We start from the raw sequence: 24,542 nt of genomic DNA, 5'->3' as shown, positions 1-24,542 counted from the left end.
CATTTCACTGTAGTGATGTAGTTTCAAGCCATGAATCTGAAGGATTCTCTGAGCAAACCGTTAATCATCAATCTACTATAAGCCAAGCATCATATCAGAAAAAAAAAAAGACGTATGTAATCCAATCATGTACCTTTTATGGCCATTTTTGCTTTCTTTCTAATTACCTTTTTTTTTTTCATTCCTTCAAGTATCTTAGCTTCATTTTTTTCCAGGTTATTTAATTGAATACATTGATTTTGGCGATAAAACATACAAGTGTAAACATTGCAACGCTCTTTTTTGGTTGCAAGAACGCTTGGCCCGTTCATCCAAAACAAACCCATGCTTTACACTTTGTTGTAATAATGGGAAAGTTGTGCTTCCTGCTCCACAAGAAACACCTAACTACCTTGATAACCTCCTTAACCCAAACAATGGTTCATTGTCCAAAAAATTTCGGCGTGAAATTCGTGCTTATAACTCAATGTTCGCTTTCACATCCATGGGGGCTGTGGTTGATCATTCTGTTAATTCTCGACCTGGATCTTATGTTTTTAAGGTCAATGGATACTGCCACCATTTTATGGGTTCTCTTCTTCCCATGGATAATAAAGGACCCAAATTTGCGCAGCTTTATATTTTCGATACAGATAATGAAGTTTCTAACCGGTTGCAACCATTCTGCAATGAAAATTTTCAATCAATCTTGGATAGTGAGATTGTTGTTGGTCTTATCAGTATGCTTGATTCATCAAATCAATTAGTTCGTTTGTTCCGTCATGCTAAACAAAGGTTTGGGGATGTTGACGTTCCAGAATTCAAGCTTCGGTTAATTGGTAAAAGAGATGATGACTCAAGGCAATACAATGATCCTTCTTTAAATGACATTGGTGGTTTGGTTGTTGGGGACATTGGTCATTGTCGATCTGATCGAGACATAATTATTGAAAGTTTATCTGGAACACTTCAAAGGATCTCAAAGCTTCATCCAAAATTTATGTCCCTTCATTACCCACTTCTTTTTCCATATGGTGAGGATGGTTTTCACACTGATATTCCATTAGCTCACCAAGAGCAGCAACCACCTAAAAAAAGACAAAAGGTTTCAATGAGGGCTTATTATGCTTATCTCATTCATGAAAGAGAAAAACAAGAAAGCACTCTCATAAAAGGCGGGCGATTGTACCAACAATTTTTGGTTGATGCATTTGTTAATGTTGAAGAAGAGCGTTTAGATTTTATACGTGCAAACCAAGAAAATCTTAGAACTGAGCATTACAAAGGAATACATGATGCTGTTACTAGAGGTGATATTGATGGATCAACTACAGGGAAAATTATACTTCCATCGTCTTTAACAGGAAGCCCTAGGTATATGGTTAATAATTACCAAGATGCTATGGCCATATGTAGATGTTATGGGAATCCTGATCTTTTTATCACATTTACCTGTAATGTTAATTGGCCTGAAATACGCCGAGAAATTAAAAAAACAAGGAGCTATCAGCCTGAGGACAAACCTGACATCATCACAAGGGTCTTTCATTCCAAGCTGATTGATATGATCTCATTCATTAAGTCCGGAAAACCTTTCGGGCGGACGATTGCTGGTATTTCTTTTTCATTTCTTAAATTTCAAGTTTTTTTTTATCCTTCTGCAAACATCTGTTTTTACTTCTTTACTTGCATTCTCTTCTTAGATGTTTGCGCTGTGGAGTTTCAAAAAAGAGGTTTGCCGCATACTCATTTGTTAATTTGGCTGGCTCCTGAATTCAAATTCCGTTCGCCTGAGGATGTTGACTCTATTATTTCAGCTGAAATACCTGACAAGCATCAAGATCCTATTTGCTTTGAGATAGTTTCAAAATTTATGATGCATGGTCCATGCGGCGCTGCAAATCCAAAGGCTCAATGTATGGAAAAGAATAAATGTTCGAAACAATTTCCAAAAAAAAAACAAAGATGCAACCACCTTTGGTGAGAATGGCTTTGTTTACTATAAACGACGCATGCAGCCTATGGGTCACATTGTTAAGAATGGCATTTCCCTATCAAATTGTCATGTTGTCCCGTACAACAAAGAGCTTTTGCTTCGATACAATGCACACATTAATGTTGAAATTTGTTGTCAATCTCTGCTTATCAAGTATCTTTTTAAGTATGTTAGCAAAGGAGCTGATCGATGTAGAATGGTTATGAAAAAAGATACTGATGATGAAATACAAGCTTATCTGAATTGTAGATTCATTTGTCCATATGAAGCAGTATGGCGTTTATTCCAATTCCCAATCCATTCAAGGACCCCAGCTGTTGAAAGACTTCAAGTCCATCTGCCATTACAACACCATGTGTTTTTTTCAGGTAATCAATCCTTATCATCAGTTCTTGGAAGACCTGGCATTAATAAGACAATGCTTACAGAGTGGTTTGAGCGCAATAGAGTTGATGTCAATGCACGAGATCTCTTTTACTCACAATTTCCAAACAGGTATGTTTGGGATCCTAAGCAAAAAGAATGGATTATTAGATCACGTGGATTTTGCCTTGGTCGCATTGTGTATGTCCATCCTGCAGCGGGGGAGTTGTATTTTCTTAGAATGTTGCTTAATCATGTTAGAGGAGCTAAGAGCTTTGAAGACTTGCGGAAAGTCTCTGGTACAATCTTTCCAACTTTTCAGCTTACATGCAAGGCTTTGGGGCTGTTAGGAGATGATAAAGAATGGTCGGATGCATTTGGTGAAGCTATTCCAACAGCTTCTTCTCCGCAGCTAAGACAACTTTTTGTTAATATTATTATGTTTTGCGAGGTTGCTGATCCAAATTGTCTTTTCAATCACTTTTGGCATTGTATGCATGATGACATTGAATATCATCTAAGATCTTCTTTCTCAATGTTGAACGTTCGTTTATCTAATGACGAACTTAGGAACTATGTGTTGTATAAGCTTGAACAACTTTTAAATGCTTCCGGGACATCATTGGAAGATCATAAACTTCCAATGCCAAATGGTCACTTGATGGACGAAGTCAGGAACAAACTTTTAAGAGAAGAGCTTGACTATGATCTTACTGAGCTTAGAAATAACCATTCATTGGCTATGCCACTTCTTAATCCATGTCAAAGAAACATTTATGAATCTATTATTACATCTATACTGCAAAAGAGACAAGCGCTCATATTTGTTCATGGTCATGGTGGAACAGGGAAGACTTTTTTATGGCATACAATTATTAATCGAGTTAGATCTGAAGGTTTAATTGTTCTTGCTGTTGCCTCATCTGGAATAGCTTCTCTTTTGTTACCTGGAGGCCGAACAGCCCATTCTAGATTTAAAATTCCATTAGAAGTTAGTGAGAGTTCAACATGCGAGATTAAACACAACACTCACCTTTCACGACTGCTAGAGAAGACATCACTCATTGTTTGGGATGAGGCTCCAATGAATAATAGATTCTGTTTCGAAGCTTTGGACAAGTCTCTACGAGATGTTCTTAGACTTAACAATCCATTTGGTGGCAAGTCCGTCTTATTGGGTGGGGATTTTCGACAAATTCTTCCTGTTATACCTGGAGGAACAAAAGAAGAAATTATTAATGCTTCTTTTACTAGCTCATTGCTTTGGTCTGCATTCACATTCCTCACTTTGAATCAAAATATGCGGCTATCAGCTGATGGTTTAAGCCCAGCTCAAAAAGAGGAACTTAGACAATTTGCTGAGTGGATCCTTTTAGTTGGTGATGGACAAATATGTGATTTGCCTGTTTCAGATGATCATGATGCAGCATTTATCAAAATCCCATCTGAGCTTCAAGTTCAAGTAATCGATTCTCCAATTGCAGCTATTGTCTCTGCCATATATCCTGACATTGAAAAGTCTTATCTTGACCCATTCTATTTTAAAGACAGGGCAATTGTTACACCGAAAAACCTGACTGTTTCTGAGATTAATAATTTTATCCTTGATGTTATACCCGGTCATAAATACAACTTTCTTAGTTGTGATTCTATTCAAACAACTTCTGGTGATATTGACAACATTGACTTATTGTATCCAATTGAATTTATCAACCAGCTTGACTTTAATGGTGTGCCCCAACACAGTATTTCTTTGAAAATTGGCACGCCAATTATGTTACTTCGGAACCTCAATCCCTTTGCTGGTTTATGTAATGGGAGAAGGCTTATCGTTACACAGCTTGCCAACCGAATCATTGAGGCCCAGATTATTACAGGTTCTAACATTGGACATCGAGTTTTTATTCCACGGATTATCTTTCCAATTAATGATAAAAAATGCCCCTTCACAATCAAACGAAGACAATTTCCTATTAGGCCTTGCTATGCTATGACTATTAATAAAAGCCAAGGACAATCACTTAAGGTTGTTGGTCTCTTCTTGAAAGAACAAGTTTTCAGTCATGGTCAATTATATGTTGCTTTGTCAAGAGTTACATCAAAGAATGGGCTAAGGATTATTTCCTTCGATCATGAAGGAAAACCATCATGTTATGCCAAAAACATTGTTTACAAAGATATCATTCAATTATTACCAAAAGGTAATCTTTGTATTCATTTTTGTATCTTTTGTGTGTTACAATTTTCTGTTCATACCCTTGAACATCTATGAGTCTTCTTGCAACATAAACAAAAAAAAAATCAGTCTCATGCCGCTCTATTTTTCATAAAGTCTTTTCATGCTTTTTCAGGTTAGTCTCTCGCTTCGTCTGCTGTTTGTTTTTCTGCTTTGGATCGACGGATTTGCTCCCTGCCTTTGCTGTTTCATGTAAGTGTTGTTTTTTTCTTCACAACCCTTGGTCCATGCAGCGCACATCTCATACATTTTGTCAATATTGCTGCCTACAAACAACAATCTAAATATTTTTTGCATTTCCAGATCACAAATTTTTTTTTTCCATATTCCACATTTATATTCAAGAGATCCTTGCTCCTAACAAAATAACTCTTTGTGTCAGATAACAAATGCTAGCCTATGAGATTTGTTGTTGCTACTTCATAGAAATATCTTGCTCCTTTGATTAACTATATTTGATCAGAATTTTAACTTATTAAATAAATATATAAAAACTATGCGTATGGTGCCTATGATGCTTATGCTATCTTTCTATTCTCCGCTGAAAATAAAAATACTCATCAGCAAAACATGATAGCCATGGCGAGCCTATAGATTAGTGGCCATTAACTTCATAAGCTTTCTCTAACAGTCAATTAAGAGCAGGATGGCACAAATATAAAATTAAAATCACAAATCACTCAAACGCACCATCTTCTTCCTTTAGTAAGAATTGCCACCTTTAAACCTGACAACCCACTTGATAAAATCGTATGAACAAAAACTGAAATGATTTGAAGGTGGTCTCATTCATGATCGTCATCTTTTAATTTACCTTAGTGTTTAACTCTCTTTCTCTGATTCACCTACAAATACATCATCATTAATGGCACACCCTCATTATTTCGTTATCAAATTCCATTACATCTCTTTTTACTAATGTCCTTACAGAGTTTTAGTTGAAATAATACATTAATCAAAAATTTGTTTCGTGATTTTAAGGACCAATTTATGTCCATTCTCTTACCTTCCCGACCAAATAAAAGAATTTCACGTGTCTTAAATTTTTTTGCCCTTTTCACAATCTTTGTGTTGCCACAGAAATTACATGAGTTAACGTTTTTTCCATGTAATAAATGAACACACAAATTGTTCAAAAACTTAATCTACAGGACCAGTTAATCAGTGAGGATTATTTCTTTCTGTTTTCATATATAAAACCATATTTTTTTCATCATAATTCTTTCTATTTTATGTATAGACATGTCTTAAATACTTTGAGCAATTATGCTGTCATTTTTTCTTTCTTTGTAATTAGCTTTTCTTTTCCTTCTGTAAAATTTATAGACTTCAAGCGAATAATGAATTATCTAACATCTCACCATCTTTAAAATTAATAAAAAAGGCATCCAAATAGGAAATACACTTAAACATCTTCAGGTTTCATTTAGACAACATCCAACCAGTAACTCTTTTTTCATAATACATTGAATCCCTTCAGGTTCCATTTAGATAGAATAAAGCCATACTTTTTGCATGAAAGTTGTCTCTTGTGGCCCTTTGTGCCTTTTCTCATCAATCTTTTTGTTGTTACCTTTTGAAATAATTAATTTCTTACCCAGCAATGATCATTCAAGGAAAACAGCCTCCTTTCATTCTTACTGGATATGTCAAATCTGGGCGCATCTGTTGTAATACAAGCTAGAATATGATAACTAATCAAAGGGGTCAATATAACTGCAGATGTTATATACACATTCTTACTGGATATGTCAAAAGTCCTTTCGATACTGTATTGACAAATAAGACAAGCAAGTAATAAAGACAGCAATTGCAAAAAACAGAGATAACAGAGCAACCAAGCTATGAATAAATTAATTCTTTAATTTTCTCTATCAATACACACACCAACTAAAGCACAAATTTTCAATGGCTATACCCACAGCTAATTCCAATCTTCAAACCTCTTATCAACTAACCTCAAATTCCTACACTTAATTGTTCATTCACACTAAACACAAACAGAACCAATGCAAATCATTGTTAATTTTTTTTCCTTTTTCAACACCGAGAAGCATCATAATCATAAAATTAGTATACAAAATAAATAAGTAATTAGGAGCACATAAAAATCAAGATAATCCAGGCAATTTGTCTACTTTCATTTCTTTGTAAATCGAAAACTTACCCTGGGCTTTATAAATAATCCAACAAACTTCTTTATCCTCTCTTTTTAAATTTAGACTTGGACATTGTATGACAGTGCACTGCCCTTAGGTTTATCATAAGCTAAGATCTTCAATCTAATTAAATAGTTAATTCCATGTTATATTAAAGGATATATTTTATAATATAGAAGTATGCCCAACAATAGAACTAGCTGAAAGCATATTCTACTAATATTCTTATAAAGTTGGAGCAACAATTAACACAAACAGATTAAAACATTAATGAAAAGTCTTTCTTTGAGTCTTTCTTCAATAACATAATTTAAAGCATTATTGATTATCAAATACATTATATTTTATAGCTCAATATAAAAAACAACCTCTCTGAACAACATTTTTTTCTCACAACTCATAAATCTTCAAAACACTTGATAAATCCATAAATTTAAACAACACATTTTTTTTTAAGACAATTTAATCATAATTTTATTAATGAAAATTATCTTTTGATTTATACATCTATCAATTATTAGTATATAACCACTCTTCTTTAAAGTTTCTTCATAATCTTCAATATAAATCTTTACTTCTTCAACAAAGACATGATAGTTTGGTCAATCCACACATCACGACTATAAAATTATTTCATTATATTATATATCACACATACATTAATCATTCATTTTATTATAGTAAGATCATAAACTTCATCAACTCCTTTATTTCTTCAGCTGCAAAAGTTGTTCCCGACATTAAATAAACCTCAACTATTTCAATCTTCTTTATTTTTCCACTGCTTATGGCTAATTGTTTCAAACTAACAGCACTTTTACTTTCAACTCTTTTATTACTTTTTCCCTTTTTTACTTTATTTGTTCGTAACATTTGGTCAACAATATCATCATCTCATTCTCTACATATCCTATCTTCGTGCACCCTTTGTTATGCGCTAAAAATATTAAAATCACCTTGCATCTCCTTAGCTTTATTTCTTTCTTCAACAGTACAATCACCCCACTCAACCTGGAAATTGAGGTTTTAGAGCGATCGGCTGTCATGAATAACTGTGTGGGGTACAGTGAAAAAAAGAGAACAACTTAAATAACTGGATATTAGAGTAGGAAGATTTTGTCTTTATGTAAAATACCATATGAAATACAGTAGCAAATTCATGTCACCATGACCTGCACATCGATTAAGTAACCATTCATCGATTTCAACGTTTTCAAAAGAGAGAAAATCAAAATCCATATTCTTCCTGCTAATTAAACAAACACAACTTGGACACAAGATTTCCTGTTTAACAAAATGCTAATAAGGACTTACAGGAGGCTCTTTTTTGTTTTTTACTATATAAAAACAAGCTTTGTAGAAACACACAGAGCACAACTCATGCTCTCACGTTGTTGGTGTCCATTCTACTTGGAGATCTCAGCTACATAGGAAATCAATGAATAACGTCTCTCTTCTCCAAATTTAACTTAACTTTCCGGCGTTTTAAGCCAGGCTTCTCTCCAATGTTTTAACATTTTTATACATAAAATACTACTACTGTCTATAATGAGTAGACATGCTAATTCCTCATTTTTGTTCTTCCTAACCATTAAGTTGTTTCATATACTACTTTCACCTCTGCCATACATGTATGAAAATAATCGGTTGCCATACACATGTATTCATGATCTGAATTGCATTTCCTTATATTCATGGATCTATTGCTATCTTTATATTTTAATTTCATATTTAATTATTCACTTATTTGTTTAATTTTTCCTTGCTTTTTTAAAATGCAGAGTGATGACTATTCATTTACACAGCATTAAAAAATATGTTTTTTACCCTTTAATCCGAGCTCGGGTATGTCGTGTTTGGATTCCAAAACAAAATGGACAAGCAACAAACTTCAATTGCCTGTTTGTTGATCGTGAGGTATGCAACATGTCTACTAATATGATCTTTATTATTATTTTCTTCAAATTCCTACCTTTGCTTGCATGCTTTTGTTTTTTTTCAGCCCCTTCTTCTAGGACCAATTGAGGTATCAAACTATTCTAGAATAGAAATATAGTCAATCCCCTACGCATCCTCATCTTCAGATACTTACATAATCTACTGCCAAGTTTGGTCCCTTTTTTACTTTCCCACACAAATACTTTTATTATTATTTCTATAGCCTTTTCACAATTAGTAGACTAACCATACCTATGTCCGCATGCTCGAAAAAATTCATTCATTAACAATAATAATTTAAAATTATTACAGGACCACATTCATGCAGCTAAACCATTAAACTAAATTCACAGATTAAACATGCTGCAATACAAAAGCCTCTTCATTTTTTTCTAATATTATAGCCAAGAATAAACTACCATTCATTGTCTACATTGACAAAACAAATTCTTGATGATAACATATACATACATAATTGATAAAAAAATGAATTTAGCGCTTAGACATCAAAACCAAATGCTATAATTTTACAATACTCAATATTATTTTCTCTCCTCATCCATCATTCTACATTTTTTAACCTTGCAATTATGCAATGGCACAAATTATTTGCCTTTTGTTTAATGAACAAGGGTGGTGCAATACAAAGATCAGCCAAATCTAGAGATGCTGCACATTTTTCTTCAATCATTACTGAAGGTGAATATTATGAAGTCAAAAATTTCTACACCTTTGAAAATCGGTACATGAATGCTGTTGTTGGCCATGAAGCTGTTATTGATCTTAAGTCTGACACCAAAGTCACTCGCCTCAATTCTCCCCCACTTTCAATTCCACGATATTACTTTAATTTCACAGATTTTGCACATATCCTTAACAAAGAAAAAGGATCAAGACTTCTCACAGGTATTCCTCATTCTTTCCCTTATGTATCAAACTGTATCATGCATAGTTTTTTTCATTCCACTAACATGATTTTTCAATTATTTATATAGATGTTCTTGGTAGGCTGAAAGCAATACAGCCAATTGAAAAGATTTTGGTTCGAGGGCAAACACTTGAAGACAAAAGGGAGTTCATCCTAGAAAATATACGGTTAATGATAAATTCAAATTATTTACTGTATTGAATTCCTCCTAGCATTACTCTAATACACTTTTATTTTGTTTAGGGGCGACGAGCTTCGTATCACTTTATGGGGTGACATTGCTCGAAGCTTTGACGACGCTTCTTTGGCAGAACAAGATTCCCCTCTTATCGTTGCTTTTGCTGGTTTTCGTGTCTCTGAATTTAGAGGTTTCCTTCGTTCTATCATCAAGCCTGCCATCATTCAATGTTATGAGCTTTTCAATTCAGATTTCATAACCTCTTCACATTAAATATACATCGATAATTGTGTGGTTATTACATTTTTTATAGGATCTGCAAATTTAATCGGCACCGCAGCTTCAGTTTGGTATTTTAACCCGGACATACCAGAATTATTAGCATACAAGCATTAGTAAATTTCTATATTCTTCAAACCTTTTGCATTTCTTCAAATTCAATTTTTGTATTATTGTTTAAATTCATTCTCAACACCTTTTTCTTTATCTTTCCGTAGCTATGCTCAAATCGCTGTTGACTTACAACAGCTACCTCCATCATCAGGAGCTGTCCTGTTACTACAAACTCAAATGAATGAAAATAGAAGAACAATAAGAGAGATCCTCTGTATGGACCCGTACGAACACAAGGTATTTATTATGTTATTTTTTAAATATTACTTATTACAATAAGGTTATCAATGAAACACGACATCACTCCTCTCATGCCGTGATTTCCAAGTCCACCAATTGTCTGAGTATCTAGCATCAGGAATCATGGCATAGAGATTCAAAGACTATAATTTTATATCTCATGGCTGCTTCCAGACCCCTTTTATATACGTGGTAAATGAATCTTCCCACTCAACTCATCTACTTCACTTGCTCTCCTCCCATCCACTGATGTAACATGCGATCCTCTTCTCAGATAAAACACTCACAAAAAGCAAGGTCTGCTATCCAACCTTCTTCTTCCGGTCCACTAGCACTCTTTCTTTGATAGATAAAAAACTAGCTCCGACTCCTCTCCTTCCTATTCAATCCAGTGATTGAACTCCGCAATCATTCAATTAGTCAATTTCTTCGTTGCCAACCCTTTTCTTTTATACCTTTCCTTTCTCTTTTTAGCATTAGCACTCCTACCAACATACATATACGCTTTCTAGAACAAACCTCTCCATGTCTTTCTTCTTGCCCAGGTTTTTTTTTCTTTTCCAAAACCATAAACTGATTTTTCATTCTCTAAATCGGTCGAAAGTGGAGTTTTGCTTGGCACTTGAAATTTTAATTTCTATTCATTTCATTTCCTAATGTTCCAGCTAAGTATATTATTATGTTTACACTACTGTTGGCAATCACAAACACTGCATAGCCTTCATTTTTATGAAAAAAAATTCTATGACTTTATGCTTTAATTGACACCTGCAGAATGAAAGATTTACATGTAAGGCTTTCATAGTTGATTATGATCTCTTCAAGGGATGGTGGTGTCAAAGCTGTCCAGATTGCAACAAGCCACTCTCTGGACTCCCTAATAATTTACGGTGCATGGAGCATGACTATCCAACCTCTGCACCAGTCCCATGGTTCAACTAAAATACATCCCAAAACATCCTTGAGTTTTTAGCTGAAACATATATTAACCCATGCTTTTCTTTCATTCTTAACTGAAGCTCTTTTTCATATCTTTTAGGTTCAGACTTAATTGCATCGTCAGCGATGGTCAAGATGTCACGAATTTTCTTCTCTCTGGCAAGACAGCTGAGTATTTTTTCAATGCTTCAGCTCATCATTTGGTGTTCGACAAACAATTCACTGATCCATTTACTGTTCCGCCTCAACTGATTGAGAAATTAAACAAGACAAAAATATTTCAGCTTCGGTTTGGAGCATACAAATCTGTTCTCGCCAGATGTGAGATATATGTTTGCAACATCTTCGATGACATATCAATTGAAGCATCTATTAACCCACCTAGCCCCATTAAAAATATTGACACAACAGCCTCAATAACGTCTGCTGGGAGTTCCAGGACTTTCACCCCTCCAACACCAAACGTTGCAGATCCCTTGAATATAGATCAATCTGAGATCCAGACTCCAGCTTCGCAGCAGCAGACCTCTCCGCAAAAAGACACGTCCCATGACAGCTGCCGTCGCCAATCAAAAAGAGCACTAACCTTCAATGATGTTAATCCACAAGACAGGTTTGCTTTGCCTCCCCACACCTAACAAATAATTCCAGTGCACACATAACACACCAGCCGAGACCACTATCTGATTTCCTTCATATGCATTCCTTTAGCAATTATTCCTTGCCTAATCTACAACTTTATAAATAGTCTTCCCTTTCATTCTTAATATCTTATTTGGCATAAAAATTTCATCCCGTGGAATCCTTTTTCAGCTTTATCATTACTTTTATTCTTATTGCTTAATGTCAAGATATTAACTTCCAAGACAACACTATCTCATAGTTGCTCTACATTCATACTATGATAATTATTACTTAATTGATTTCATTCATGTTGTTTACATTTCCCATATGATTCAGCACCCAGCTTCACCACCCAAAACCCTTGAACACAGACTCATCAAAGGAGCCTCTCTACAAAGATGATGACACTCCTACACCCCAACTTTCAAAGAAGCAGCACCTCTCCGTTTCCTCATCTGATAAAGTAAGCATCTACTTCTAATTACCTTCCCTTTTTTATGAACTCACATGCTCAACAATAATTACATCTTCATTTCTCATTACTAATTTATCTTTAAAAACATTTAATATTTATTGCTTTATAAAACTTATAACTTACACTTACATTTGTTTTTTTCCCATAGAAAACCAATTAACGTCGAGTTGGTCAATGCTTGCTTTTCCAACATCACAACCTGATGGGTATGTTCATCATCTACGTTGTTAATACAGCTTGCTGCTCATTGGCGTCCAATTCTCTACCTATATGTATAAAGCATAAAATACTTACCCCTCACTGCTTTTGTTATGCTTGAATTTAACTATCTAAACTTCACTTTTGCAACTAACTTTGTGAATATGCTATCTATTACCATATAACATGTGGAAAAAAAAAATTACAGATTTTGACACCCGCAGCATCGCGCGGGTATCAACACTAGTATATATATATATGAGAACCTTAACAAATATAGAAGATCATCAGTAGAAAAGAACGTGACCTCGAGCGGAGTTCTATGAAGTTCTAGCCGCACAAGCTCCTCCATCTCATTTTATTTTTTATTGGGATAACTTTTGTTTTTAGAAGTTTTTTAAAAGTGTATTTTATTTTAAAAAGTATTAAATTTATTTTTTAATATTTTTTTAAATTTTAATGTATTTATATTAAAAATATAAAAAATATTATAATATATTTTCAAGTAAAATATATTTTTAAAAAACATCATATACGTTACATTATCATATACACTGCAAGTAAAGTAAAGTACCCAAAAACAGAGTGCGATGCAAAACTCTCCTCTCTTTATATATCCTTGGAAACTAGAGAAACTTCCCTGCCTAATAAAATGGTGGCTCCATTAACGGTATTCTAGCTCGCAAAGGGATAAAATCATAGTTGTCTGGTATCAGATCCAACTAAAAATTCGAATTATTAGAATGCCATGTTATTTTTAAAATAATGTTATTTCAATTATTATTTTTAATAAAACAATGTTGTTTTGAATAAAAAAATCCTTTGTATTCAAATTTTACCTAGTTGATATCCTAATTAGTTCAAAAAAATTCAGCCTGGACTAGACTTGGATGAACTCTATATAGATATAACGATTTTGGGGGTTGGAGACAATTTTCAAGACTAAAATGGGTCAAATAGAACATTAATAATAAATCAAAAGTAAAAAGTAAAAATACGAGTTCCACACTCTCACATATGGTCTTAATTAAGGCTTACATTGAATATGGACGGCCTAAGGCGCTTCCCTGCAACCCTTATTATATTCGATTTATTTCTGCTTTGGAGGGTAGGAATTTGGGTTTACATGTCTTTTACAATGCTGTCAAATGAGAATCATTATCAAATATTTTAATAATTACCTTAATTCAAAGTAAATATGATTTCTGCTTTTGGGATCTCCCTAGCCCTTCACCACAAACATAAAGGAATTAGAGAAGAGATTAATAAAGTATTAAGAGTAAACTGATCCCATGCAAGATACAAACACACACTAATTACCCTAGCCAGCTTTGAGAATTAGCTGGCTTGATATAAAAATATAAATAATGTATGAGAACTTAACCAATATAGAAGAGAATACAATCATTAGGGGAAAAAGAATGCGACCTCGAGCTGAGATCAATTGGAATTATAACCATACAAGCTTTTCATTTGATACTCGTAGCCTAAGTAAAGCAACTCAACAGCGAAGATGAGATGCAAGAATCTACTCTTCGTCCTCCGAAACTAGACATACTCACCGGCTTAATTGGTGGCTCCTTCAGTGAAGAGCTAGCTTACAGAGGTCTTGTGTGTCGACCACTTGCCCTACCACAAAGAAGTGCATTCTTTGGAATGGGGTATTCGTCTCTGAGTGAAGTTGAATCTGTATAAACTCGCAAGTAAAATTGTTGACCGAGGTATTGACGTGCCCAGAATTCTGTCCTCAAGTTCCACATCCCCACGTTGTCGAGCGGAATATATATAGCGGTCCAGGCCTTGGGATATACCTGCACTCATCATACAAGTAAATATCAAATCCTTAACCTTACTTTCTGTTTATATCAATATTTCTGGTTATAGAAGCAGAACAGTTTGATTAGGAAAACAATGAGATTTCTCGTCGTACCTGAATAGTGCATCGAGAAACTCCATCGCGAAGATTGTACTGATTCCTGCTAGCTGTTGTCCACTGTCCTCCATCCATACTGCATCACAAAAGTTTGGAAGAAATGTCTCAATAAACCAAGCTCACAAGAATTTCTGACGTGCTTTAATCATTACAACCTGAAGATATGATCATATAGAGACAAAGGAAAATAAATGTAAACTACGTGCTTACCCAACAACAAAGAAACTGTAACCATCAAGGTGCCAGCTCTGCACAATGTCCTCATTGTTTTGGAATACAATTTCCACAAATGCTCTATAAGGAAGAGTCAGAACTGACGTGTCCAGGTACAATCCTCCACCATAAGGTCTGTCAGATATGCTATTCTCCTTGAAAACTCCCTGAATTTTGAAGTAGTCTGCGAGCTTCATGGGAGTGTCTGGTGCAACAAAGGACACGCTATTGACTCCATATCTCTGCTTGCCATTGACTTGACCAGCTGAATTTGCCACTATGATAGTTCTGGTAGTGTTGATCATTCCATAGTGGTATGAACCTTGTGGATTTGGCCTTGGTCCACTTGCAGTGAGATTAGTCCTGAAATGAGCACGTGTAATCAGAGTGATGTAGACAGCAAAAACATACCAAATTACCAATGTGACTTTGTGCCATACATTCATGCATCCTTAGAGGGACAGCATTGCCTATTGTTGTCCAGCCAAGGGAATAATGCAGCAAGAACTAAAATTTTTAGCTATGGACCCAAATGCCTTAAACTTGGCTCAAAGAGCATGTTGCTAGTTGGAAGGGATTAGAATATACCTGATAGAGCGAGCCTGGTTGAGTGACCAGTCAATTTGTGTGGTTGGTCCACCGGGGAACGGACCAGAGACTGGGCCAGCAGAGTTGCTATAGTGTAGAATACCAGTGGTGTTGAGGACGACTGGAGCAGTGAACCGAGAGGTAACCACAATATAATAGTCTTGGCCAGGTTGGTCAGCTGTAAATAGAACAGAATAAGACTGGCCAACATGAACATCGAGAGAGGAGTAGGTAGTTTGGAGAGTGTGTGTTCCCTCCACCTCTACCAACTTCATCTTGTGGTTTTGAATCCTGAAGTTGAGGGTATTTTGCAACCCAACATTTGATATTCTCAACCTGTAAGTTTTTCCTGTAACAGATAGTCAAGAATGTGTCATGCATGATTGGTAAATATATTACTGCCTTTGATTTTTGTGTATGCTATAAATTTTGGCTGCAGGAGATTGGCAAATCCAATGGGCTACCTTGTTCAACAGTGAGTGAATAGCCATTGCGTCCACGACCATTGATGAGGATTCCATTAGGGAATGGGAGCTTCCTGCCACTGTCCAATATAGCCTTCAATTTCTATACACACACAAATGGACACCCGTTATTACTCTAATACAGCATATTTATCATTCAAGAGGTGAAAAAAAAAAGACTTTAGTTATAGATCGGATAGGATCCAGTTAACTGGATTTTTTTAAAAAAAATAAACATTTAAAATGATATTATTTTAGCTTTTAAAACAAAAAATCAAAATAAAACTGTTTTATTTTGATTAAAAAATTCAAGTTTTTTCATTAACATGACTCGAGCTACTTGACCTTTTACCGGATCTTATAACTAGAATTTCAAACCATGAAATTTAATGAGTTTTCTGGATTTCCAACAAGCATGTGCCAGCCCATGTTAGAAGCAACTAATGTGGAGCCACATGCATGACTAGACAAAACTCATGGCCCGTGTCTCGTAGGACTTTCTAGAAAAGTAACTAGATAGACAGCTGGGATTCACATATTGAGCATGTACGGTTTGCTGAGACAACACGCACAGATTAGGCCCAGCTGAAGAAATTTGTGACAAAAGTAACACTGTTCTCAGCAGGCATCCTCACAATGAAGCAATGAATCTAAGTTCGTGTATTGTGCTCTGTCTAGAATATTTTTTGAAAATATTTTTTTAATTAAAAATATATAAAAAATAATATATTTTTATATTTTTAATATTAATACATTAAAAATATTTTAAAAATATCTTTAAAAAATAAATTTGATATATTTTAAAAATATATTATAATATAAAAACAAACACTTCCTAAATATCTAATCCCTATTTATAATATCTAAGCCCAGTACGATAAAATATCTAAGTCTAGTATGATAGTTGACTTAAAACCTAACCTGAATCTAGAAAAAAAAAAATTAATAAAAAAAATGAGTTGAATTGATGTGTTTTTTTTTTAACTTTAGCTTATATAAATTAACTCACTCGATCCAGGATCTTAACCGGGTTGATTTCCGGATCGGGTACTATCTATAACTGTGGTATGATCTCCAGCTCTAGTGGCTCTCATCAAGCAAACGTGTTCTTTACTTTTCTTTTTCTTTTTTTGACAGATAGCAAACGTGTTCCTGAACCTTGCACTTTTTTGATAATTTCTGCTAAGAATAAAGGTCCAGGGCAGGCTGTCTAAAGACAACAGGTAACATGACAAATATGGAATATGGCATAAGCATGCCCCCTACCGTTGCCGACACAAACTCAAAGCCAACTGATGAACAAACTTCCAAAAACCTCTACCCTCTCCCAATTTTAAGAAAGCTAATGACAATATTGATATTAATTTTTCTGAAACCCTCCTTCAAAGATCTCAACATGGGATTTATGCGAAAAATTATTTGTAAAATGAACATCATTAAAACAAGATTAACAGATTGTTGGGGTTAATGTTTACCGTGTGATTGGACATGTACCAATCTCCAATAAGAATGGTGTAATCGCCGGCAGGATCATCGAAAGGCACAGGAATTCGTGGTCGACTAAGGATTCTAATTCCTCCAAATCCACCGGCAGCCTTGTGGAATCCAAGGGATGGGAAGTAGTAGAAACTTCCTATTTGATCCTTGACTTGGAGGATGTATGTAAAGTTCTTTCCTGGAGGAATTGGGCATGTAGTTCCAAAAACACCATCCTCGTATGAATTTCTCCTCTGTTGAATTCCATTCCTGTTTTTACAGACACAAAACAAATACATCAAGTAAATTTACCATTACAAAAGATATGATTCGAATAAATGTCTAGTCCATAAATGAGCCCACCATTACATGATTGAGCACATGCATTTCTCGGTGCATGCTGATAAATGTGTTGGCTGTCTACATTATGAAGCAGGCGCTGTAACGCAATATGTGCCGGTTCTCTAAAATGTCTAAAATATAATTAATAAGTTGATCAAATTCCAAACCCACCAGCATTGATTCTAGGAAATGAATATAGTACATCTTAGAAATGCCAAGGATTACCGGAAGGTTAATCTACTGACTCGCTGACTTATTACTTGTCCTAGATGAGGTTTCAAATTATATACTTGCCTTGGTCGCAAGTAGCTAATGATCCTGTTTAAAGTTTTATAAATTCAAAATAATATTATTTTAAAAAATCTTAAAATAATATTATTTTAGATGAATACCATTTAATCCACCGCAATTGTTTTTGCAATGGCAAAGGTCCACATGGCACACTCAGTGGACTCTATTCAATCCTCTAACTTCCCTAGTGGATAACAGCTAACTAAAATTGACCACGCAGATAGTGATCAAATCTGGTAGGTTAACAAATAGATACAGTGGCTATTGGTAATCGCACAGCCTTAATTCTCTGATAATGACATACATGTGATAACAATAAACAATTTTTGGATCTTTTACTAATGGAGAGAGTTTAGCATTATGGTTTCAAACTTAGATTATGATTACTTTTGGCACAAATTACAGCGCTAATAGCGCAGAAAGTTCCATCAATTTAATCCATAAAAAGATTTAAACGCCACCGCCACTATATAACAGATGCTTTCATCAGCATTCACACGAGACCAAAAGGATGTACAGAAAACAGCGAAATGGCAATGTGAAAGCCGACGGTCTTCTCTTAGTTAAATGAATATTTAAGAGATTGATAATGGGGTCGGTCCTGGGATTACAGACGTGGCCATGTATAAAATTGTGAAAAACGAGGGAAGGATTAGGGTAGATTTGTTTTTTCAAAGCAGGGAGCCAAAAATAAGTGCAAATATTCTTTCCGGAAAGGGAAAGTTCACGAGAGATCTTACCAGGAGAGGAGGAAAGGCTCGTCTAAGCTGTTATAGACATTGATAATGAGGTTGTCATTGGTAACAGAGTGAATATCAGGGCCTGGGAATTGTCCATTGATAAGAATACCCTTTTAACAATAAAGAACCAAATCAGCATCAGCTAAAACTTCAATGGTAGAGATCAAAAGAAAGGGCAGTAAAATCAATGAGAATTGGACAAACCTGTTGACGAACACCAAGAGGGTAGATGAAACCATAAGTAACATTCCAGTCAAAGAACCTGTAAGGATCTTCAGCTTTCACAACTGAAAAAATAGACACTGTGAGACACAAAAACGTGCAGAGTACTGCAGGTTTGCACGCTAAGTTGAGCGGCATTTTGGTGCCAAATGACAAAGTTATTAAGACTCTTTGGTTTGCCTCTTGTTTTAGTAGTGCTGCTGCGTATAGAAAGGAGGGTGATGAAGAGAGTGGGACTTTAAAAGAGGAGTAAGGGGGGTTAGTTTCTTGGAAGGAGGCTCTAAATGATGAGGTATGGCGCGATATTTAAGTGCGGTACAGAGCATGTGGTGTGGCATGTACAGTCAAGAAAAGCAATAAAATAAGAGGGCGGGACGCAATTTGTTAAAAAAGAAAAAGATAGTCAGTGTCGGTGATGGGGTCAGCTTATTAACATATGCTAATAGTATTTGAAGGAACAGTGTTTGTGAATGTGGTTTGTCTCCCGCATGGGTTTTGGAGGGTGGTGCTGCGGTGGTGGTGGTGGGTTTCATGTGTGGGGTTTCACTCTTAGGGCCCTCTTTAGTCTTGTTACATCCTCGAGCTTTGGCATTTTGGCTCCGGTCATGAATGGATTTTGCTTCTCCACCTTGAAATTTGAGAAAAAGACTCTTGAACAAATGAAAATGGATGTAAATGGACGGTTTTGTATGGATTTGCGCCTTGAGAATGCCTTGACTAGTAAAACTAAAAACTAAAAACTAAAACTATATAGATGGTGGTCTAGTGGTAAGAGTTTAGGATTAAAAAGTTTATTTTCTCTGTGGTCTCAGGTTCGAACCCTGTGATTACTTATATGATAACCACTGGAAGCTTATATGGTCGTTAACTTCAGGACCCGTGGGATTAGTCGAGATACACGCAAGCTGGCCTGGACACCCACGTTAAACTTAAAAAAAAAAAAACAAGAAAAGACCCTTTCATTTACTCACTCCATTTACTCACTTAAACATAAACATAAACATAAGCACTTTAGATCGAAAAAAAATTATTTTTTTAAAAAAATAATCAATTCTAACCTATTTAAAACTAAAATTATTCAACTTTATCAACTCGGTAAAAACTTAATTATTAACTAAATAATTTTTTTTTATTTTTTTTTACTAAGGCTTCATCATTCTGATTTTTTTTAAAAATAAAAACTTTAAATTAATTAGATTAACTCTTTCAATAATTCAAGACATAACTCCATAATAAATCGAGTTTCAAAACAATGCTTGTGTTTCCACTTGGCATCCATCCTTCGATCGAACACGTCGTGCTTGTTGCGTTGTATTTATGGTGCCTTAGACGGATTTTTGAACGCCACGAGCTAGTCTGGTTCGTCAACACTACACCAGTCCAACAAATTAAATTGGCGGTAATGGCTCAGGCACCTTTGTATTTAAGAAATATTGGTACTGGTTATAAAACAGATGACAAGCAGGGAAGCATAAATTAGGTTGTTTGTACTGGGGTGAAAATGCCTCCCGTGACACAGGGAATGGTACTTTTTGTAGCAGATGATAAGCAGCAGCGAAGAAGGAATAAATTAGGTAGTTTGTACCGGGGTGCAAATGCCTCTCGTGACACAGTGAAGGGTACTTTTTGTGCATAGTGCCCGTCTGGGATAGAATATGAACCACATTTGCTGTACCGATTAGCTTCAGGCATTTTGAGAGTTGACCCCTCTCACAAAAAGTATTTACAGCCATCCAGATTGGCCCATGATCTTCTGTAATGTAGTCAGTGGTAATTAACTAGTATGATTACCGACAAATCAGGTGCGTGGACCTACATGCCTGGGTTCTTTGGCAACAAAAATAAAAAGCAATGAGAATGCAACCTGGATTTAATTACAGTATTAAAAGATAAACAGCGTCATTTTCAGACATTGAGTGTAATAAAAATATGCAAGAATGGCCGTGACTTCTGACAAATAGTTATATAAGATGAGATGAAGCACATGCATGGAGGAGGTCCAGAAGGTTACCCTGCTGAATTTTGTGACATATTTGTAATCTAGTCAAACAATCCAATCAAACACTGTGTTTGTCTTATTAGATCAGGCCCCCTTTTTCCACTCTTTCCAGCTAGAAGATGGGTCCTAGAATTGCCGCGTCTGTTAGCTTTCCTAAAACAAGAGCGTGATAAACTCCGGCCCCGAATCTATAAACAGAAGTGTATTTACAAACCTGTAAACGTCACTGACCTTGGGATCTTCCCCCTATCCCAGGCGTGATATTTGCAGCTACAAGCATGCAAATCCCTTTCATGAAAGCCTGCGGGATCAAATCTAAAATGTGATTATGTGATGGCAAATTTCACAATTGAGAGCCAAATAACATCTTTACACAAACTGCCTTTGTGATAAGAATTCTACAACGTTCTCTAAGTTTTCACGATAGAGGAATTGAATCTTTCTACATTGACTCTCTCAATGACTTTCGAGTGTGTGTGTGTATGTAATCACGACACTGCATCTTTATCAAAGCAAGATTTGAGACGAAGCAAGGTTATCTACTGAGGAATTGAATCTTTCTACATTGACTCTCTCAATGACTTTCGAGTGTGTGTGTGTGTGTGTGTGTAATCACGACACTGCATCTTTATCAAAGCAAGATTTGAGACGAAGCAAGGTTATCTACTGGTGCCCTCAACAACCATTGGCTTCACTCTTTCGGTTATGATTAAATGGACCCGACATATCAACCCCCTCTTTTTCAAGGTGAAACCTTATCGTTATCTTTTAAGTTTTAACCCTAAGCGACACGACTAGCTTGCCCACTGCCCGGGTGCTTGCTAATCTTTACTTGGAAAGTTTTTCTAGGCTCTAGGCAGTTGGTTAGAGATTTCAGCTAATAACAGATTTGATTTCAGTATTTGAGGCTAGCTGTACAATAATTACAAATTAACATATAGATAGTAAATGCTAGAAAAATGTAAGACTTTTAACAAGTGAGATCTCAATAAATGCGTTGGTCAGGCACAATCATAAAAAAAAGTGAGCAAGGCTAGCAGTACCAAACAATGCGCTATCTGCCTATAAAGGGATAATTGCATCTTTGTGGCACATGCCCTCATTGCAAACACTATCTCACCATTAATTTGGTTCCTAAATCAATGATGGGTTTGTTTGGCTAATATTAAATAACTCATATGGTTGGTAGATCATCAACCAGAATTAGAGGGCATTTTATACAGAAACCATAAAAGACAAGAAAGTGAAAGTGACGATCATGACCAATCGCTCTGTTGCATCATCACCAATGTCTGCGCAAAAGATGATCACCTCTCTCGTTCCCACAGAAACTCGGAAAAAAACAATTCAAAGCTGTGCCAATAATCAAAACACTAAGCCAAGAAATTTTCAGAAATTTATCATAACAGATAACCAATATGAGAATGATGGATTTTAAATATGCTCCACTGGGTAGACTTGACCTTCAATTAAATGAACTGTTGTCAAACTGCTCTATCCATTAGAATGTGTAAAACTGCTCATATTCCATTCCAGTTAGCAAACTCTTTCTTACCATTTCCTCCTCATTTGAATGCTTTACCTAAGATATAGTGTGAAAATTTTGGTTACCTAACACGGTAAAACTCTCTCCTACAAAATTTTAATACAGCGAATGATCATTTTACAAGTTGCAGCACAGTATATGTGTACATCAGTTTGCAATTCAACTTAGTGGCAGCAACATAAATAGCAAACTCTTGATTGTTTAAACAACATGAGCAGCAAAATATTAATAAAGATCACAGAAATGCATACTAATTAATGGGAAAACTTCTATTCAACTAAATGCTCGCAAGAAACCTCTTCCACAGTTAGCAGATTCTCAATTGTTTGACAAACATAAGCAGCAAAATATAAACTAGAGGTTCACAGAAAATGTTATAAAGCCTCAGAAGGTAAACCGAATTTCCCGAAGATTGAGAGTGAGATGTCACCAATACAATAGGACCCTGTGACTGGTCAATTTTGAAGCCAAGCCCACCAATTGTATCCCCACTTGCATTTTCCTCAAAACAAAATCCTAGTAATCTGAAAATCATTTACACTGACAACAAAACAGTGAGGCATATGCTACTATCCTACAGGCTTCATTAAACAACACAAAATGGCACCTTCTCGACTTCATAGAATAAATCGCAATGCTAACAACTCAAGTCAGCAAGACCTAAAACCCAATATCTAAACAACTCAAAAGCTGTTCTGTAAATTCACAAAACCAGGTTTAAAAACCAATGCAGCACATTGGAATCCCAAGCTTCACCAGTCAAAAAGGCTATAAGTCGGCAAGACCTCAAACCCAATATCTAAACAACTCAAAAGCTGTTCCGTGAATTCACAAAACCAAGTTTAAAAACCAATGCAGCACATTGGAATCCCAAGCTTCACTGGTCAAAAAGGCTGTACTCCAACAACCACCAGTCATTTCCTTCTATGATTAATGACTCTCACCGTAACTAGTTATTTGCACAAAATGCACCAAGCTTTTTGAAGAATTAATGGTATCTCAAATCAAAAAAAAAAATCTAACAAAACAAGTAATCACGAACAGAAGTCATATAGCCAAAATATTTAGTAGGTGTTTGGGAGTTCGTAGGTACTTGGGAATGTGAATGAGGCGATAGAGGTTTTTCAAATATTTTAAAAAATATAATTTAAAATAAAAAAATCAAATTTTAAAAAAATAATTCAACCTTAATTACAACCATGCACTTAATCCTCGCCCACCAAGAATAGAGAAACCTAAAGCCCTAAACCACGAATTATCAAAGAGAAATTCACTAAAGATTGAACACTTAGGTTCTATTACAATAATTCATTCAATATCAAATTAGTGAACCCTAAAATAGTCAGAATAGAGTAGCCCACGGGCAAAATCGACCACAAATTACCTCTCATTCATCATCGCCAAAGAGAAGGCGAAGGCGAAAAGCAAAGAGACCAATGCAATCAAGAGAGGCACCGTGAAGCAGGCTGCGCTTTATATTCTTCATGCGATCGTTTATATTTTGGTGCTCTTCTTTCGGAGACTAGTCTACTCAGAAGTTGTGTTTAATTTCAGAACAAGAAATTGAAAATAATAGAGACGAGTGCAACATGTTTTCTATAAATACAAGGGAATGACAGGGACCAGTCACTACCTACGAATTCAATGAATCTTGATTCTTCATCGAGAGAAAAGGTGGTCCTTGGTTTCAGTAGACATACTATTCACTTGGTTATCTTGCTTGTCTTTCGCTGCGAGATAAATATCTTTAATTTTTATAAAAACATTATATATGAAAGTTTTTTAAATGTATTTTTATACTTAAAAAAATATAAATTTAAATTAAAAATTTTATAGATATATATAATTAAATAAATCAAAAACTATATATGTGAATAAATAAATAAATAATTATTAACAATATTTAAAAATAAAACTTCAAAAATTAAAAACTAGATGTAGATCAAAATATTTAATATTAAAAAACAAAACATTCATCCGGTTATGTTTACTAAATTTATTTATTAAAATAATTTTTTTTTATTTAAACAAACAATAATAAAAATATAAATATAAATAAATTGATCGAATAAAATAAAATGA

General features: G+C 35.1%; 1 protein-coding gene and 1 long non-coding RNA gene across 4 annotated transcripts; both read right to left on the bottom strand.

The window, feature by feature from the left end:
* Positions 1–13,896: 13,896 nt before the first annotated feature.
* On the bottom strand, positions 13,897–19,222 carry LOC133693858 (L-ascorbate oxidase homolog). The gene is made up of 8 exons (XM_062115202.1): positions 18,898–19,222; positions 18,694–18,803; positions 17,320–17,590; positions 15,845–15,947; positions 15,381–15,729; positions 14,790–15,155; positions 14,577–14,655; positions 13,897–14,457 (listed from the first exon to the last, which is right to left on the bottom strand). Exons 1-8 carry the CDS (start codon positions 19,051–19,053, stop codon positions 14,245–14,247), a joined length of 1,647 nt encoding a protein of 548 aa, XP_061971186.1. The 5' UTR covers positions 19,054–19,222; the 3' UTR covers positions 13,897–14,244.
* Positions 19,223–20,125: 903 nt separating this feature from the next.
* LOC133693859 (uncharacterized) lies at positions 20,126–24,184 on the bottom strand. Of its 3 annotated transcripts, XR_009842188.1 has the most exons (3): positions 23,845–24,184; positions 20,927–21,215; positions 20,126–20,742 (listed from the first exon to the last, which is right to left on the bottom strand). It is a non-coding gene; the product is annotated as an uncharacterized LOC133693859 (long non-coding RNA). The 3 variants fall into 3 exon arrangements; XR_009842189.1 differs by lacking the exon at positions 20,126–20,742 and having other exon boundaries at positions 20,758–21,229; XR_009842187.1 differs by lacking the exon at positions 20,126–20,742 and having other exon boundaries at positions 20,758–21,215.
* Positions 24,185–24,542: the final 358 nt, after the last annotated feature.

Source organism: Populus nigra, chromosome 5 (genome assembly GCF_951802175.1).
Source record: "Populus nigra chromosome 5, ddPopNigr1.1, whole genome shotgun sequence".
Taxonomy (NCBI): domain Eukaryota; kingdom Viridiplantae; phylum Streptophyta; class Magnoliopsida; order Malpighiales; family Salicaceae; genus Populus; species Populus nigra.
The sequence above is the reverse complement of the archived record's forward strand: the minus strand, read 5'-3'. Positions and strand labels throughout refer to the sequence as shown.